The sequence below is a fragment of the Salminus brasiliensis genome, chromosome 18 (assembly GCF_030463535.1).
Source record: "Salminus brasiliensis chromosome 18, fSalBra1.hap2, whole genome shotgun sequence".
Lineage (NCBI taxonomy): Eukaryota > Metazoa > Chordata > Actinopteri > Characiformes > Bryconidae > Salminus > Salminus brasiliensis.
In genome coordinates, this window is record NC_132895.1 from 20,364,209 (window position 1) to 20,383,727 (window position 19,519).

General features: G+C 42.5%; 2 protein-coding genes and 1 non-coding gene across 12 annotated transcripts in view; 2 read left to right on the top strand and 1 right to left on the bottom strand.

Moving 5' to 3' along the window:
• Positions 1 to 168: 168 nt before the first annotated feature.
• LOC140539450 (uncharacterized) lies at positions 169 to 6,046 on the top strand. The gene is made up of 3 exons (XM_072662161.1): positions 169 to 328; positions 3,777 to 4,071; positions 5,472 to 6,046. Exons 2-3 carry the CDS (start codon positions 3,798 to 3,800, stop codon positions 5,576 to 5,578), a joined length of 381 nt encoding a protein of 126 aa, XP_072518262.1. The 5' UTR covers positions 169 to 328; positions 3,777 to 3,797; the 3' UTR covers positions 5,579 to 6,046.
• Positions 6,047 to 7,865: 1,819 nt separating this feature from the next.
• On the top strand, positions 7,866 to 7,938 carry trnav-uac (transfer RNA valine (anticodon UAC)). Its single transcript has one exon. It is a non-coding gene; the product is annotated as a tRNA-Val (tRNA).
• Positions 7,939 to 12,225: 4,287 nt separating this feature from the next.
• tenm2b (teneurin transmembrane protein 2b) overlaps positions 12,226 to 19,519 on the bottom strand; it is a 325,773-nt gene continuing 318,479 nt past the window's right edge. For all 10 annotated transcript variants that reach the window (XM_072662451.1, XM_072662450.1, XM_072662449.1 and 7 more), the window contains 5 exons: positions 18,888 to 19,123; positions 18,435 to 18,731; positions 16,225 to 17,845; positions 14,709 to 14,839; positions 12,226 to 14,194 (listed from right to left, as the gene is read on the bottom strand). In XM_072662451.1, coding sequence (XP_072518552.1) covers positions 13,457 to 14,194; positions 14,709 to 14,839; positions 16,225 to 17,845; positions 18,435 to 18,731; positions 18,888 to 19,123 — 3,023 coding nt within the window. In that variant the 3' untranslated portion in view covers positions 12,226 to 13,456. The remainder of the gene's footprint in view (positions 14,195 to 14,708; positions 14,840 to 16,224; positions 17,846 to 18,434; positions 18,732 to 18,887; positions 19,124 to 19,519) is intronic.

Here is a 19,519-nt window from a genome sequence, read left to right on the forward strand (position 1 = left end):
AGAGAGAGAGTGTGAGAAATCTTTATTTACCCCCCTCCCTCAACCCTGTCCTCGGAGTGCCGAGTCACCGGAGTGGGCGGGCACGAGTTTGCGTCCTTGCCTCCTATTGGCCGGGCTAGCTGACCATCTCTCTGTGAGCGACCCTTTAGCAGCGCGCCCCAAGCGGCCAGCGCTGTTTACTTCAGTGTGCTGAGCAGCGGGGCGGACGGGCACCACCGGACTCCTCCAATAACACTGTAACAACACCACCATAACGGGAATAAACAAACGGAGCAGACCGGACCTCGACTGACGCACTTTAACAGCACCACCAGCCATTAAACCACAGGTAAAAACACCACTTTTAAAGCTTTCCCCTCTCGCTCGCTCTCTTTCTCTCTCTCTTTTCAGAAGGGGCTTCGTTGACGCCTCACCTCTCACGAGCGGCTCAAATGCGTAGTCTGGGCACTTTTCTGAGTGTCGGTGTGTGTTTGGTGCAGTTTCCATCCCTCCCGGCCCTCTAACACTAACGCTGACTGGAGCCTGGACCGGGCCTTCCCCTCATGGTCTTAATTTCGCCCAGTTTACTCTCATTCACAACCGAAAACAGGACATTACTTTATCTACACCTTCACGTTTCCGCTCCATGTCTTAAAATAAAAAGGTCTTAGAGCCTTCTCCGAATCATTTTAGGGGGTTTTTCCTTTGAGGGTAATCCTGTCGGTGTATTTGCCCGGGTCGGTTCCCTGTCCTCCTGACAGCTACTCAACAGTCACCTGCTTGTTGTTGAAAATGCCCATTCGCCTCAGTTTCAGGGCTGAACACTGCTGCATTCACTGACAAATGCAGCTCATCTTCTTCAGTAATGAGAACAGCGGAAACAACAGCTCTATACAACTGCTGAGGGGTGATAGGAGTCCCCATGGTTCTCTTATCGCAGCCTACTAAAGTTTAAAACCTCATTTTAACTGTGTTTCAACCTTTCAGTGAGGTCTGTTCACTGGTTTCCTCAGATATTTCCACATACATGTGTCTCAGCTATTCTATTAAAAAAATAAAAAATAAAGCATAAATAAAAAAAAATCCATAAAAGCTAAAAAATGTACAGATTTGAGGTGGGAATATGTACATTTACAATCATGCAATTAATTTTTAATACAGCCTTTTGCGTGTATCAGCTGCTCTTTATCATCACCGCCTCCTGTGCTGTCCATTAGGTTAATAATTTACCAACACTAAGGAGAGCTACTCACCATGGCTTTATCTAGACTACATATTGCATTATATGAGACCTCCAGAGAGAATGAGCCTGTGACCAACATGCCTAGTCATTGTATGTCAATGGTCATTGGTGACATCATGTCCATACTTGTGTGATACACAGTGCACTCCTTCATGAGGATTTACCCTCACTGATTGAGTTTACCATGTGAGGAGGCATGGGTTTAATTAAGAGGTCTGTAGGATTTGGACAGAAAATCATTGTATGTTCTAAAAGAAACTTTGTTGAATAAAACATAAAAAATAAAACGATTGACATCGGACAGACGTTTATCACCATCTCTATATTTTTGGGTGTTTTTCTTTTTTGGGCTACTCTGAAATGAATGTGTTTCGCAGTGATATACTACGCAGGTCACACCTGCCTGAAACTCATTTGAAATTCAAAATACTGTAGCACCAAATAAATAGACAAGCTTCAGGTCAAGCTTCCCTTTCCACAGATTGGAGCAGAGACCGCTCTGGCTGCTATGACCACAAAACCTACACAAGGCCCTCCGCTGACTGTTAATAATGGATGGATAGTCAATAAGTAGCCAAGACCACATTTAAATGAGAAGCTAGCCAAACACCCCGCTGCCCATCTGATTCTAAATGTCTTGAAATGTCTTTAATATGAACTAACCTAGAGCAATCCCATTTGTCCATGTCCTGTTTTGTGGATCTGGATCTTTATATTGCATTTGCTCAAAGCCTGGTGTGTGATTAAGAGGGTCATATAAGGTCATGGGTTATAACTGCGGAATCTTATAGACACGTTATCTGAAAATGAACTATCATCTAAATGTTTGCTTGTAGTGACTCATGTGTACATGGTGGTTCACACATAGTTGCTCACTCGTTTTGCGGCATACTGTGGTTTATCAGCTAGCAGTAGTCCGGGTGAGGCTGGCTAGTGTGAGAAAAGGGGAGAGGCTTAACAACACTTTAATGTCAAAAACATACCTTCGTCTTACTTGCTTACTTGCCAGGTCTTTGATTTAAGGCCTGTTCTAAAGGCAGCACTATGTCCTGCAATCCTCTTGCAAATACAAACCTCAACAATGTTCTCATGTAAAGGACAAGTGAGCAGTTCAAACTTTAAAGACTGTTTTTTAAGACTGCTTTGTCTTTTTTAAATAATAAAAACAGTTTGCTTGCAGGTGAGTGTCTACATTTTCTATTCCAAATAATTAGTAGGATGCCTGGAGGCTGTATAACATTATGAAATGTTTGATGTGTTGAGGATGGTAAACAGAGCTGGTATATATAAATAAAATATATTTGTTCTTATATAAATATAGACGCGACATATTTGAAATTAAATTGAGGGCCAAATATATTATCGCTGTCATACAAAAACCTGACTGTGAAACTGCTTATCAGGGAGTTGTCCAGTTATTTTTAACACTTTATGCAGTATTTTGTTAAACCCCCTTGAATTGATGTGGAGTAGAGAGGGATAATCTCATAAATGGCTACTTTACAGGAGAAAAAATATTCTTAACTTTAATGGAAGTCAACATACAAAGATTTTATTCTGTAAAATTTCTAGCATTTCTATTGGTCCATTCATCATTAGTTCTGTGCTACTATATACTATAATAACATGAATAAGAGTGTGAGTTATTATATAATATACTAGAAAAAATGTTATATAAGTCATTCCACATTTCTGAACAGTAGTGTATATGCATTTACAGTATATGGTGATATTAAGTTAGCATTTGTACTTGAGTAGCTACTAAAAGTGGTTCTTTAGTGGTTCTTCAGTATAGTAGGATATATAGTGGTTCTGTATAGAATCATGGTTCATTGCTTGGCTATATAATTCTTCATATACAAGGAAAACCTCTTGTAAATGTTTTTTAATAGAATCTTTTGTAAAAAGATGTGGTTCTATCTAGCACCAAAAAGGATTAGGAGTCAGTGAGCCTTCGTTTTCTAGTACTATGTAGAACTCTTTTAACTTAGATTAGTAGGGCTGTGATATCAGCTTCAAATAAGCCTTGGGAGATTATTGCTTAAAATAAAATGATTGACATTGGACAGACGTATTTATTACACTCTGGAAGAGCAGAGTGTTTCCGTGACACTGGGCACTGAACTACAATGTTTGCATAATCTCAAGCCGATATTGATCTACAGTCTACAGACCATACGTTCAGTCTATCTACAGTCTCAACATATATTACAAACGTCAGGATCGCATTCTGAAGCTCACACAAAATCATTGGGCAGGAGTTCCTCCTGGACAGGAAACAAAAAAAAATATTTAATGGTTTATTTAAATATCTTCTACTCCTTCATGTTGGTCAGGCAGCTGGAAACAAACACGTCCACTCTGACTGGTCCCTGCCTGTTTTAACAGCCACAGTAAAAGCTCCTAGAGGGCGTGAGCCCATCTTTGACTAAAGTGAGAAGTGGGACACCCCACTTTACGTTCCTCACAGATGTGCACAAAAAGACAGGGCATTAGGTCACAGTCTCTGTACTAAACAGCAGTGCTGAAAAGGGTATGTTTCTCTTGTCTTCAGGTGACCTCTTCTGACGTGTAAATGAATTACGATCATCCTCCCCCGTACACTGGCCCTGGCCCTGCAGCCCCGGGGTACCCTCCCCCAAATGCTCCTGGTTATCCTCCTCAGGGTTACCCGCCTCAGGGCTACCCTGCACCGGCCTACCCTGCTCCCACAGATCAACAGCCTTATCCCAACTACCCCCCCGGACCTCCTGGACCATACCCAGTCCAGCCGGGTTATCAGGGATATCAGGTACCCCCACAACCACCGTATGGAGGACCAGCATATGGGGAGCCACCTAAAAACACAGGTAAGCTTTTTTGCTGTGATCACACTGGCTGCCTCCACCATGTTTGACAGACAATGTGGTTTACATCAGATCACAATCCCTTACTTTCTACATGCATCTACATACTTAATCTTGTTTTCTTCTGCCATAAGAATATAGTTTAAGGATTGTGCAGGCTTTATTAGATGATTTTTAAGTCCAGGCTAATCTGACCTTACTCTTAAAGTTCTATTAAAGTACTAAATTTAATGTCTGCGTCTCTTAATTGTAGACTCTTGATACGACTGCCTCCTTGTTCTTCATTTGACTAGATCTGTCTGACATTTGACTTGTCTTCTGTGGTCCTGTGGGCTTTTTGGTGTTGTGGGCTTGACAGTGCATCAGTGCATTCCTTCTTTTTATGATCCCGAATGCTGACCTGGCCACTTCTACAGTTTCTGCTTTCTAGGTTTCATAGGTTTGCTTGCAATCTCTTTACATGTATCATACATTCTTACTTCAAGAAATAACAAAGGAACAGACTGAAACTGTTTATCAGGAAGTTCAATTACTTTTGACTAATGCAGTATGCAACCCCTCGAATTCATTGATGTGGAGTAGAGAGGCATAATTACCAAAAATATGTAAAGTATCTAAATACGTATGGATCTGACTGGAAAAGGATGTCATTATAAGATTTGATCAGTCAGGGTGCTGCTGTCTCTTAAACGTGGACAAATGACTGCTGTCATTGAGTGTTTTTACTGCTTGACTCCTGTGAAGAGAGAGTGTTGATCTCAGTGCAGTAGGCAGGGTTGTGCAGTCAGGCTGTTTGTGCTTTGGTGCAGACTGGTTGACTGTCACAGAGAGCTTTTACTGTGAATCGAGATTAACATGCCGACCACAAAGTGGAACTAGTGCTGTGTGATCCTGGAGAAGCTAGAGTCAGCACCCCAACCTTCTTTTACTGAAACATGAAATCATTTGTCCTTGTTTTTTTCTTTGTCAGTACTGGTCAGCAGTAGTGTGGAGGCACAAGCTGCAAATGAGGCTCAGATCAGATTACACACCAGAGGCCTGCAGTGGCTACAGATCTGACTCTTAGCTGATTAAATAACATTAGGAACTGCATAAGCAGCTTTGCACTTGCAGTCTTATTCACATGGTGATCTTTCTGTGGGTTCTTCTGATGTTTTCTTTATGTAGGTTTTAAGAGTGGAATATCTGTATATATATATTGTTGACCTATTGTGGCAATGGACCAATAGAAATGCTACAAAATGACTATGGTAACTTTTTACAGAGAGCTTTGAAAGTTAGGAAGGGTTTTGAATCCGATAATGAATCCGATAGATAGATCTGTCTGTCTGTCTGTCTGTTTATTTACCTACATACCTACCTATCTATTCATTGTTCTTATGACTGCACTTTGTTTCCCCTAGTGTATGTGGTGGAACAGGGACGGCGAGATGATTCTGGAGAGCAGGCTTGTCTGACCGCCTGCTGGACGGCACTATGTTGCTGTTGTCTGTGGGACATGATGACCTAACCTCAGCTCAATAATCCCTCACCTGTAAAGACCTTTCCCTCCATATTTATGTATGGCTACAGCAAAATCAGCTCCTGATCTAATGAAAGGAAAAGAATGATTTTTGTTTCAGGTATATTTTTGGTATTCCACTTTGGGATACTTCTTTTCACTCTTTCAGTGACTCCAACGCTATGCACTGAGGAATATTTATAGAGGAAATGCAATCTTATTTCTAGAGGAATGTTAAACTGAACTTTATTTTTTTTTTATTAATGTAGAGATTACCTAATGCATCCAGTGACACTGTTATTAGACAATTCATATACACCTAGAAAATTGTGCAGATTTAGATAAGAGGCATGGTCAGCGAGGTGGATGAATGGTTTTGATCAGTCTACAGAATGAAGCTTTTGTGGAAAAATGACTGTTAAGAAAAACTACTGTCCAATTGAAAGTGATTCCTCCTCATTAAAATGTCCTAAATAACGAGCACCGTCATTTTCTGAGATTTTCTAAAGAGCATTTTCACTCTCTCTAATGAAACTGAACATGCCTTACAAAATAGAGGCCTTCTGGGTCAGTGTACTTTGAGGAACTAGAAAACGTCATTGTTTCATTGTTTTCACTGCCAAGAGAAAAAGTTAAACTGAAAGAGATCATTTTTACTGTTTTGCTAACCAGAAACATGGTGGGTGACCAGATCCAGCTGAGCAAAGTAATCATCTCCCATTGTAACATTTTTAAACTTGCTGTAAAATCTAAATCGAACTGGTTCTCTAAAGCAGATTGATTGGCCATCTAGACTATTAAGGCTATTTTTGGTTTGAGTGAATGTGTATTTATTTAAGTTGACTAACAGCATTTTAGTCGATAGCATTTTAGAGCTATTTAAGGGAGGGAGCTCCTCCCCTCACACATACACACACTGCAGGACCTTCTTCAACTTAGGCCTGCTTGAAGCCCTCCAGCCACAACATCCTAACCACATCGGATGTCTGTGTGTCTCCAGTGTCCTCTTTTTTGAAAACCAAAAATATGGTCACCCCACCAGTGACCAAAGAGGAAGCAAAGCTGACAAAGGTGAGTTATCCTCAACGAGCGTCATCTCCTGTTGATTAAATTACCGTAATTATAAGACCATTATAAGGCGTATAATCACAGTCACACAAATAACCTGTGTTTTTCTGAAAATGGAAGCTTTACAGGAAAAGGAAAATGTCGATTTTGCTCAGAGTCCTTTTGGAGTATTTCTGTTTGTCTGGTCATCATGGGCTTTTTTTTATGATGATGAAATAGTGAATATGTACAGCTGAGTGCGAACACATGGTTCTCCACCAAACCTAAGTGTTTCCGAGGGGAATCTGAGGGATAGTGAAAATGAAAGTGCAGCTGTCTTTTGTTCCTTCAGGTGTTTATTTTGTTTTACACTGAAGAAGAAGAAGAAGATGTAAATGTTTTGTTTTTTTTCTATCTGCTGTTTCTTACTAGAAAGATGAATGACCATAAAGGTCACTGACCCTGCTGTAACGTCTCCGGGAGCAGTACATGCCTGACAGAACAGTGTGGTACTTCACTTTCACACACTGAAAAAAATCACAGAGCTCCGAGCTCCCAGACATAAGCAGCTTTAATTAAACGTGTGCTGTGAAGATAAGAGCAGACTTCTTCTAGTCTTATTATAAGTGGCCTTGGTGCTCAGAGTGAAGGATAGTGTAGGGCTTGCTGTTAGCCAGCAGAGCAGTCAACCATTCCTCTGTGTCTTAGAAACACATCAGGGGGTTTCTGTTAAATACTACACTGAATAAATATCGAGTAGCGACGTCAGTGTAGGTGCCAGCTCCTCTCATTTCATCCATCTGAGATGAATTACTTACAGGGCACTTCTGTTTAAGAACAGCAGGACCAGTATGAAGGGCCTGTTAGAGGCATCTTCACCACTGAAGACTGTGCTAGTGTGCAGAACTCTGTCCCGAGAGTGGTTAAAGCACAGACCTCCAGTGTATCCCCCCAGACTCCTCCTTTGTGGAACGCTCGGTTCACGCTGAGTGCTTCCCAAGGGTGTAAACTTACCCCACGCTGCCCTGTACTATTAAAAGCCAGCGCGTGCTTTTTCACTCACCATAGCACCACCAGTCCAGCAGGCGCAGCGCTGCGGCCCCTTATGGCAACGCAGTCAGGTGGGAAGAGAAAGTCGAGCTTGTGGGCGCGTCAGGTGGAATAGGCAGTCATCGCCGCTAGAGCCTGCTGTTCATCTCCGTCTGGATCCGCGTGTCTTTACCGTCCCAAGCAAACCGCATAGTCAGGAGTTTCCGTAGTGTAGTGGTTATCACGTTCGCTTTACACGCGAAAGGTCCCCGGTTCGAGACCGGGCGGAAACACTGTTTATGGAACTGCCGAATATTTCATCTTCATTTAGAAATCTCGGTCAAAGCAGATTCAGATCAAGACCATTTCAAGCCTAGAGAACAGCTCTCTAGTGTGGGCAGCGGAGGTGCAGTGGTTAGAACACTGGGCTGGTGGTCATTGGGCTGTCTGGGTTGTAAATTTGAGACCTAGGCTCACTAAGCAGCCCCCCCCCCCTCAACTAGGGCCCACTGCTTCAGCATGGGTGCTCAGTGTTACTGTGTGTTTGATCTGGTATGTCTGTCTGTCTGTCTGTCACTGCAGTGGTGGTGTTGTTGGTGGTGGTGGGTCAAGGGTGGAGGTCAAACACAAATAAATATGGTTAAATCCTCCCAGTTGAAAATGTAGTCATTGCTGGTCTCAACATGTAAACATTAGAGGTCTAATTTGGAAGTCGTAGTTTGCTGATATTAGAAACTCCAAACTACAGAATTCCAATATTTTGAACATCATGTAGAAACTTGCCATCTCTGAATTTGACCGTTTGGATTTTCTGAGTCTGTTCGTCTTGTAAAGGGTTTTGAAAGAGTTTGAGTACCGTTTTGAGGACAGAGTCTGAGGACAAAAACAATTAGAGAAGTAATTCATATTGATATGTGATTTTGATGAATGCATACTGCTTTTGGACGTAGAATAATACCCATGTGACTTTGGTTGGGGTGACAAATAGCCGGATGTGGTTTTACAAGCCTTATGGCAACTATTTTGCCTCAGAATAAAACACTGTTGGTTTGTTTCTGACGGGCTCGTGACGCTAAGTGTAGTACTAATTATTCTTTGTAATAATTCCCAAATCCTCTCAGCTAGTCCTGCTGTTCTCTTTGTAACCTCCTGGCATGGTGTGTGGTAAGCCAGCTGGTTGGCTGGGCTAGCATTTAGCTTGCTTCTCCGGTCTCCCCAGCGTCCTGCAGTGGTGCTTCCTCTGGTTGGTGCTCGTCCCTGTACTGTACACTCATTTATGCCACAATAAATACAGTTCTCTAAGCTACAGCATCCAAATGCAGGACATGCATGATTGCGATAATAGCAGCAATATCGCCCGTGTGTTTCTGTTCCATTCAAATAGAACATAGCGTTTGATTTTAGTCTCAGTTCGAGGCCCTGCTGCTGCTGCTGTGCTGGAGTGATCTGCAGTCCTCAGTGGAGCGTCCAGCCTGGCATTCATTCTTACCTCCAGTGTAGCAGCGCACCTGTTCCTGCAGTTCTGATGTGTAGGACCTGTACCTGTGAAATTGTCAGCAGATCCTCACGGACACTGAATACACTAAACATTAGAGACGAATGGCACCGCACAGTCTTCCACCTTCAGGATATTGAGATTTTAAAGAGATCCTAGCTTCTACGGCCTGCATTGCCTCAGTTGATGAGGATGATGATGGTAGATCTGTTCTTCAAACAGCTTGTTCGTTCTAGTCTACACATGCTCTGCTGACTGAACAGGCCCTGGCATTAGGCTGCATTCACTGCTGTGTTAATGGAGCCCTTACTGCACAACACTGGCCCTATGGCAAAAGCATGCTGTGGAAATCCATTTACAAATGGATCCAGTCCCCACGTGGAGGGATGTAGCTGATTGAGAATAACGATCCAGCTTTTGATTAAGCAGCCACTAAAAAACTAATCCTGCATCACATACGGAAATCTGATTTCAGAACTGCATCTATATTCCAAAATACGTGTTTAATAAATAATGTTTGGGACAAAGGCGCATTTTCCCTCTGCTCCACAGTTCAAAACCTCAAATCAACCCAATCAGGTGTGATTAAAGTCCACATCCCAGACTTAAATTAAAGGGTATTTGCATACATTTCATTCATTTCAGGGAATGTTTGGTAGGTAATGTTTTGGCATCATGGGTGTTTGATTACTCAGCTGTGTTCCATTGCTTCATTAGTGTAGACATAAGATAAAGCTTTCAAACACCTTTGGAGTCTGAAGTTGCCACTGTTTAACATGAGGACAAAAGATGTCAAAGAAAAACAAAGGTAAAACCATTAGACATCGATCAAACCTCGGGATTAACAACATCAACTGTATTAAAGAACGAAGAAAAAAAGCACTGGTGAGCCCAGGGACTTCGAGACCAGAGCAAAGGGTAGGTCAAGGTAGACCTCCACTGCTAAAGGTGGAAGGATCCCTCATTGGCCAGCAGATCAGAAACTTCAGGAGGCAGGTGTGTATTTGTTAGAGACATTTAACTCTAGAAGACAGGGTTAAAAACAGGCTACAATGCGAGATAAAAAAGCACTAACAAAGAATGACGAGGTTACAGTTGGTAAAAAGAGCTGGAGAATTCTGGAAAAAAAAGTCTTATGGACAGATCCAAGAGTCCAAAATTAACCTGTATCAGAGTGATGGCAAGAGCAAAGTGTGGAGACAATAAAGAACTCATAATTCATAATATTTCTGTGAAAGTATAAAGAAAGAATTTGTTTGTGTGTACACTTGAGCTTAATTAACCCACGACCACACCACTGCCTGAAACACCCCAACGGATCACAGGACAGCCTGTTTTACAAACTAACATGGCTATGTCCCAAACATTATGCTGCCCTGAAATGAGGGGGGCTGTGTAGAAAATGCAGTAATTTAAACAATGCATTTAAATACCCTTCATTCAAAGTCTAGGGTGTGAACTTCAAATGAAACCAATCAGACATGATTTAAAGCTTTAAACTGTGGAGTCTTTGTCCCAAACATTATGGAGGGCACTGTATATTGTATATACATATCTGAAGTATTACTAATGTGTGGCTCATACATGTATTTTTGCTTGGTAGGGAAATACATGTACACATACGTATATCTGTATATATTTATGTGTTACGCAGCTGTGTTCCATATGCTAATATGATGTGTTCCATATGCATATGCTAATGGTCAATTTCAAATAGGTTAGCATATACATAATATTATGTATATAACACATTATATTATATATGCATATATGATGCATATATTTCAATTGGACACAAGCACATGTTGGAAAAGGGAATTCAGTATTTTCTCATGTACATCATACATTTTAAATCTGAGAATATTGCCACTTCTCAGATTGCCGTATTGGCCAAGCAGAGTTCTGTATGTGTATTGTGTATGATGAATGTCCACAGCCTGACTCTTCCATCAGCATGAAACAGCACAAGCCAGGATTCCCTGCACCAGACATCCGTTTGTGCTCCTTAGATAACTGCGGCCACAGCTTTTGCTAAAGTTCTGCAAGGTCATCTAGTGCGACACTCCATATCTGTCCAGATGTAATGAGCTGTGCACTCTAAGTTGTACTTCACTGTCAGTTGACAAACCGCTCATCTGAACATTTGCTGTGCTGTTGGGTCAGTGGCTTGTGGCTGGTGGACAAATCCAAGCACACATGGAACACTGCTGAGCCGGGGGAAAAACACACATCACTGCAATTTCTGCTAGATCCAAAATAACATATTTAATATTCTTCCCAGTCCAATTCATCTTCTTCTCACGCCTGTTCGTACCCACTTTTACAATCCATATCTCATCTGCTACATTCTTTGAAAGGCCACAAGGGAAATTAGAACAAACCTGATGAGTTTTATAAATAGCTTTAAACTTTGTGTTGATGGCTGTCTACTGCAGATACACCATTTTAGATTGAAAGGACTTTATGTGAGATCCAACACCAGTATAATACTCCTTAAACAGTTGACCAGTTCTTGTCTTGTTTGTTTTCCATAAGTTAGGAGCTATTAGACCCAGTTGGAGTGTTGATATAGATAAGAACATGCCCACACACATCTGTGAAAAAGATAATTGCTCCATTATAAATAAAATGACAATAAACAGGTTGTTGATGTAAAAATAAGCCCAAGTGCAGTGTTACAGGTTGCCAATAAAAGGTAAGAAATTCCTTTTTTAAATGCATGAATAGTAATTCTAGTTGGCTTTATAGAGCACATAAATTAAGCGATAATGCATAATTAAATCATTTCCGTTGTGGAATAGTTTGCATTTGCCTTTTTGTTTCAAGTAAACTTGTTTCCATTTTTATTTTGCATAGGTAAATCAGTAAAGATGTGATGCAGACTGGTTTAATGTGGAATTGTGAATTAAAAGGCAAAAGGAATTCTTTTTGGTCAAATCAGTTCAGTGGTTTGGGTTTGTATGGTTGGGTGTGCGCCAGATTTTCTTTTCTGGGGTCTCTCCCTCACTGGGGTTAGTACAAGTTAATACAGGATAAATGTGATATATACATTTGATTCAGATGAGAAAGAGAAGCACTGAACATGTAAAAATGAAACTGTTTATTCCTCAGAAAACTGCCAAACAATCTCTGCCCTCAAGTGTCCGAGTGTGTTTTTGCACTAGCTGAAGTATGTCTCAAGATCCACACTGTGGTGCGTCACAGTGAGAGGAGAGAGATTCTGGTACAACAACAGTAAAGAAAAACAAAAAAAAGCAAACAAAAGGAAAACTCTATAGATGCTTGAGCTCTGAATACTCAAATGTCACACAAACCTGTTCCCATGGATGTTCCTTGCCATGGATTTTCTTCAAACATGATGATAGTCACTTCCTTAAATAAATGTACATCCTGGATATGAGTCCAGTCCTCCTAATTGACGACAAAGTTTTACATACAATATGAGCGCAATATGTGTTTCACAGTTTCAAAGACTTCATTTAAAGCGTTAAACAATCTGAAAAGACAACATATATTAACTTCTGTAACCCCACTGCTTCTCTGCAAATTAAAATCCATTAAAAAATCTTAACTGCGGGTTTTATTACATATCATACAAAGGGTAAATAAAAATGATCAACCTTTGTGGAGACTGGTGGTCGGTAGCTCGTTCGCTTAAACGTCCATCTCCTCGTGATTGTCATATAGTGCAAACGGAAAAGGACAGAAACCACTGGAGCCACACTTGATCGGCACTTCAAAGGTGTATCCCAGTGAAGGGCTCTTCAGAGCAGCTCGCCATAGTACAGGTCAAATCTACATACATTACATTTAGTCTCTAAGATGAGAGGGATGAAAGGTTAAAATGATCAACATCAAAGTTCCGTTTGAACAAGTACTTGAAATGAATCCTGCGCGGTTCATTGTCCTTGGGGTTGATATATATGATCAAGTGATGGCAATTTTAAGTAGCATTATTGTATTCGGATGCCTGAGATGGTGACTTAACTGCTTCAGGAGCCTTGATATGGAGGTCAGAAAATACAAGCCTAGATCACCTGGATGTCACACAAACATCACTGCAATTTATACACATCCCAAAATGACCTAAAAATATGCCATTGTTTCCTAAAAAGTCTAAATTCCCTTAGAAAAAAGGACAGTTCATATGATTACAGGTGCTTTTACAAATCAAGAAGGTTTTGGCCGCCGGCTGCAGTTTTTCCACATGGATGAAGTCTTTTGTGAAAGGTACCTGCAGCTCTCCCTGGACTAGGTTTCTGCTCTCTCCGTGGGAGATGAGGGAGTGGGTAGTGGCTGCAGCAGCCTGGGCTCTGTTACCTCTTGCCCATCTCGTTCTGTTTGAGGAACTGGACATTAGTGCTACTGTCTGCGAGTTCAGGATACTGCTCCACCGGCAGAACGTAGTAGCCCTCGTAGGCTGGGACCTTACCCACAGCCAGCAGCTGCTGCTTCTCATTCTCGGTCCACGCACGGCCCCCATCCCTGCCCTCTTGCACCTGCTGCTGTTCCCTAGCCCAGGCCCCGGCCATCGCCCTCTGATGGGCCTGCTCCAGCACTCGCGCGCGCTCCTTCTCCAGTACCTCTGGCGCAAGCCCATAGCGGATGCTAAAGGCTAATGTTGCTGTGTGGATTTCCACAGTAACGCCTCTGCGCGAGCGCCCGCTGACTGTCACATTGACGCCGTTCTCCAGCGTCTTCCGGCCACTGCTAAAGCCCAGAGCCAGCAGGTCACCGTCGGCCAGTCCCAGCTTCACAAAGAAGTGCCAGTCGCGTCCGTCGATGGTGTAATGCGTACCTTCCAGGTAGATGGTGTTGCTCAGTATCTGTGCAACCTTTCGGCTGTCCTCGCTGGCCGCGCTGGACACCGATGTCAGCACATGGCCATCCCGGATGGCCAGCATCATGCCCTTGCCCACAATGGGGGTGCTGGTACCGAACCAGTAGCCTGGTTTGTCGCGTTTAGCCCGCCGCTGTTTATTCAGCAGCCTGCCTTCTAAGGCCATAAAAGCCTGGTTGTGGCGCTCCACTGAATGCTGGACCCCAGTGAACAGCTGAAAATGTACAAGTGTGTATGTCAGTGCATCATCCAAAACGTTTTTTTGGTAATTATTACTCATTTTGTAATTATTATATAAAGTTAAATAATGTACTGTATGTTCAATAAACAATAACCAATAATGTACACAGGCTTTGGAGTTAACAAATCAAAAAGCAGAACACATGACTGGCTACAACAGTTTTCCTTTTGTATTGTATCTGACTTGCTCTTTCACTATCATTACGTCACCTGACACATGAACAATATGTTCCGTAAACTGAAATGATGTTTAAACTAAAGGAGTTCCGCTAGCTACATGGTCCAAACGTCCACTTGCAAATAAACTTATTTTAATAGTTTAATTATAACTCACTTTTCATAAAAATGACACAAATAAATGTAATTAGTCAACAGATAAAATCTTGTTGAATAAAGGCAGTTTCTGCTCCAACCAAGCAGTTCGACAGAGTCAACAGCCATGGGCTAATGGGATTAATATTTAAACAGGAGTTCTACAGCAAACGTACCTGGGCATTGTCACAGTCCTGACTGGAAAGCAGTTCATATGGAGGGTCAACAAAGTACAATGGGTGTCTGGGAAACCCAGGTATGATATTACTTAGCTGGAAACCAAACATGACTAACCAGCTCTTCACATCTACAAAGAAGACACAGGAAATCATTGGTTATTTTAAGGATAAAAATATTTTCCATATTAAAACACTGGCTTTTTTTTTATCAAGCTTTATAGCATACACTGTCAATTAGTGCACTGACAATTGTTGTAATTTTGCCTCTCCACACCATCTCAATGGATTTGAAATTAAGCAATCATGATGTGATTGAAGTGTAGCCTTTCATCTTTAATTCAAAGGATATAATAAAAAACTGCATTAACTGTTTAAGAATTACAAGCCCTTTTACACAGTCTTACTGTTTTCACAAGCTCAAACGTAATTAGACTATTAACTGATAAGCGGTTTCATGGTCAGATGTGGTCTGTTTCCTTATTTCCTTATTTTTCATTACAAATTAGGAAATAAAAGGTCTAAGTTGATTCCAAGAGTTAAATTTGCATTTGGTAGCTGCTCACAGGAACTTTTAACATGAAGCCCAAACAGGTGAAACTGCAAAAACCTTAAAAACCTCCTTCTTAAGAAGGACGTGCACTGATGAGCTCAGCAACACCAAAACCACAAAAATAAAAGAAGTAGATGAAGTAGATTCAAGATGCAAATACTGGAAGACAAATGCAAACAAGAAGAGAAATGTCAGATTAGACTGTCAGAAACCACATAATAAAACCTGCACTATCCTTAAACTAGATTCTTTGGCCAAACAAAAGGCAAGATTAACAGGAGTATGGAGAAAAAAGAAAGTGCATGAACACATGCACTCTTGCCACATCATCTGTCAAACATGGTGGAGACACTGTTATGGCATGGGCATGTATGGTTTCCAATGGAACAGAGTCACTGGTGATTTACTGATGACATGACTGTTGACAGAACTGGCAGGATACATTCTAATGTGTACAGAGCAAGACTTTCTGCTCAGATCCATTAAAAAAATAAATGGCCCTTCACACTACAGATGACCCAAAATATAGCGTGAAAGCATCCCAATACAGTTTTACAGGGCAAAGAAAAGGAATGTTCTTATATAGCAGAATATAGCATAGCATGCTTTTTACTTACTAAAGACAAAACTGAAAGGCAAGAAGACCCACAAACAAGCAACAACTGAAGGCAGCTGCCTACTAGAGTAAAGCATCTCATAAGAGAAAATTCAACATTTGGTGACTTCTGGCAGTCCGCTAATTGCAAAACATTTATTATGTTAGTTTTTCCAATTACTTTTGAGTCTTCAAGGACTATGTAAATATGTAAATGGAGGAATATGTAAAAATAGCTGTAATTCCTAAATGGTTAATGCAGTGTTTTTGTTTAGCAGCAAAAAAGCACACAAAAAAACAACACGTCATTGTCCAAATACCTGAAGGAAACGAATGTTCTTTAAATACTCTGAACACAAGATTCTCACCTGTCACATAGTTTTTAACGTCAATCATGTCACTGAGAGGATTGTTGTTCTTGAACATATACAAGTTGAAGGGGGCTGGCTCCTTGCCTATCTTTGCCCACAGCGTGTGGTCGGGTGAAGTCCAGCGTCCTGCCAACACATCGTAGTCTCTTTGGGCAAAGTGCACCAGCTTAGTGAGAGGATCATAGAGGCCGCCATGGAATCCCAATGCCAGCTGAAAGTCTGGGTTGGAGTCATGGTAGATCTCACCATACGCTGTGTACTGGAGCTGCTTCACCATCTGCCCATTGCTGCTGAAGACGGCTAGTGGAGTGCCCGTATTGTCTGAAGCAATGTAGTACTCCTCTCCGCTGCTCACCTCCATGGCAAACAGATGACCTTGCAGGTCATAATAAAAAGATGTGATCTCTGCCCGAGTGTGATTGTAGACATGGGTCACCCGGGCTGGGTAGTTGAGGTCAGCGTAGAAGTACTGCTGGTGTTCTCCACTAGTGGTCCGGCGTGACACACGGCGTCCCAGCCCATCATAACGGTATCGAACACTCCAGCCCTCTCCGGTACGGCTATAGGCCCTCTCCAGAAGTCCTTTGGAGTTGTACTCAAAGACATCTGAGCCCCTTTGACACAGCACCCCGTCTTCATCCAGCCTGTACTGCACATCTCCCAGGCGCGTGATGCGGTCACGCAGGTCGTAGCGCAGAGGCAGGAGTCGGGCGCTGTTGCCTGGGTTGAGCAAATGCAGGTTGCCGTTGAGGTCATAGCTGTAGCGCCAAGTGGACCAGTCATTAACTTTGACGCCCACAAGCTGTCCGTCACCATCATATTCATATCGATATTGTGTGGTGTTAGCGTAAGGACCAATCTTAAGCTCGCGCTTGATGACACGGCCCATGCTGTCGTACTGCACAGTCATCCAGTACATGAGTGAGCGGAATATTTCGTACTGCACCTCTTTTATGCGGCCGTGGGCATCAAAGTGCTTGCTGAGTGTCATGACGGCCGTGGTAATGATCTGGTTGATGTCGTAGTAGATGATGCCAAATTTGCCAAAGTGCTCCACCTTGCCGGAAATTTCGTCGTATCGATAGAGATCAACAGGAAGGGGAGTCTCTCCGATCACCGGTTTCACGCTAGCCACCCGGAAGCTGTTGTCATGGTAGGTGTAGTCAAAGCGAGCGTTTACCATGCCCTCCTCTGAGAAGCGATACATCTGTTTGTCTATAAGGGGGCCGAGCTTGCGGTAGCGGATAGTGCAGGAGAAGCCGCCACTCTGCAGGTTGACCATTTTCAGAACGCCAGCCGTCTCGTCATAGCCCAAGGTGACCGCTGTTGAGTCATACAGTACCTCAGAGAGCTTGGCCAGCTTGCCGTACTTGTACAACATGCGGCGTCCGGTCCCCAGGTAAAAAGTGGCCCGGGGACGGCCATCCTCAGTGAAGTCATGGATCACAGTGGCATTGCTTTCAGGAGGGTTGTAAGTGTTGCGGATATAGCCCACAGACACATGGGTGGACATGGTGTGTCTCGCCATGCTGGGCATGGTGACTGCAGTGATCCGACCAGAGGTGTCAAATTCAAACACATACTGTTTCTGACTCTGCTGCAGCAGCAGAACCATAGACTGAGGACAATGAGAGCGAGAGAGAGAAAAAAAACACTTAGATCAATGTTTCTGATAGATGTCCCCTATGCTAGAACATGTCCTTATGTTTTAATATAGAACTTAATTCACTTTCTTCTGCTCTTTATTAGAGCAATATTTTATATTTACTGAGGCAGAAATGACATTTTCACAATTTCCTTTAAATGAGCCAACATATTTTTGGTGCCCAAGTTATTAACAAGGGAATTGCCCCTTTAATGCAGTAACAACCTCTACACTTCAGGGAAGGCTTTGTGGGAACATTGCTGTGAGGATTTGACTGCGTTCAGTCCTCGTTTAGTATTAGTGAGGTCAGGTACCCACTTAAACCAACATCTGACATTGTGGTTTTCAACTCCAGTCCTAGGCACTCACTGCCCTCTACAATTATTAACCTCAAAACACCTCTGTTTATGAACTGGATCAGCTGTGTTTGGAATACCTGAAACGTGTGTGGACACAATGTCAGGAGTGACTGGAGTTGAAAACCACAAGTCTAAAACAATAAAATAATTTTCTACAAAAATATGGTATTGAAAGAGTGCAACCAAAAAACAGTGAAAGTCACCTTGTCCAGGTAGCTGAAGCTCCACACCTTCCCATCCACAAAGGTGCGGGACAGGATGCGGCCAAAGCTGTCGAACTCGCTCTTCTCGCTCATGCTACCCCTCTGCAAGCCCACCAGGCAGCCAGTGGGGGAGTAGGACACATTTACCAGGGCTAGACTGCTGCTGGGGAGCCAGGTGGCAGGCCGACCTTGAGCATCGTAGATGATGCGCAGAGTAAATTTACGGTGATCGTCGTACACTTTCTCAGTTCTTGTGGTGCGATCATAGTCAATGGAGAGCAGATTCCTGCCGTGGGCCTATGATATTTGAAGAAATACATTGATAATATGTTAATATGTTTCTAGTCCTGGGCTAGACATTCAACAATGGATCAACAATGACATTTTATTTACTACAGGATTACAGTAGCTTGCTAAAGATAGCCGTGTTTTCATGCTAGGGTCTAGACTTACGCGCAGCTTCCTTCCGAATACAGTGACCTTGCCCTTGGTCAGCTCTTTCCTCATCCTCCACTCAATGGAGTTTAGGCCGCTGTCTGTGGGCAGGGAAATGTTGCGCCTGCCGATGGTGGGACTGACTGAGCCTGCCAGGATGTGTGGCTCAGTGTGGAAGCTAATTCCCATGCCATTGGCATAGGAGACCCGCAAGGTGCCGTTGTAATACATCTGATAGCTATTCCGGACTTGGTCTGTGAGAGGGCAATGGGGAGATATCAGGATGTTAAACGAGGAATAAGAAACCAAGCCTCGTTTTATTTGCCATAAGGCTCTAGGGTTGATATGATTGCACACTGTACATTAGAGGAAAATGTAGCATTCTAGCCAGGATATGTGTGTGTGTGTGTGATAAGAAGTGTGTTGATGTGATTGCTGGGAATAAAGAGCTTTAGTTTGGGCTAAAAGCAGCACAACTGCCTTCGGTTCCATTTACATGCTGTAATCACATCAGGCCCTGCTCTCCACAGTCATGCACCTGGAAAACGCAATCATTTACGCATTCAAAAGTCATCAGGAACTTTTAAGTACATTTCACAACACAGCTTACAAGCGCTGGGCATCCGAGGGCAGCTCGGAAAAGCTTTCAA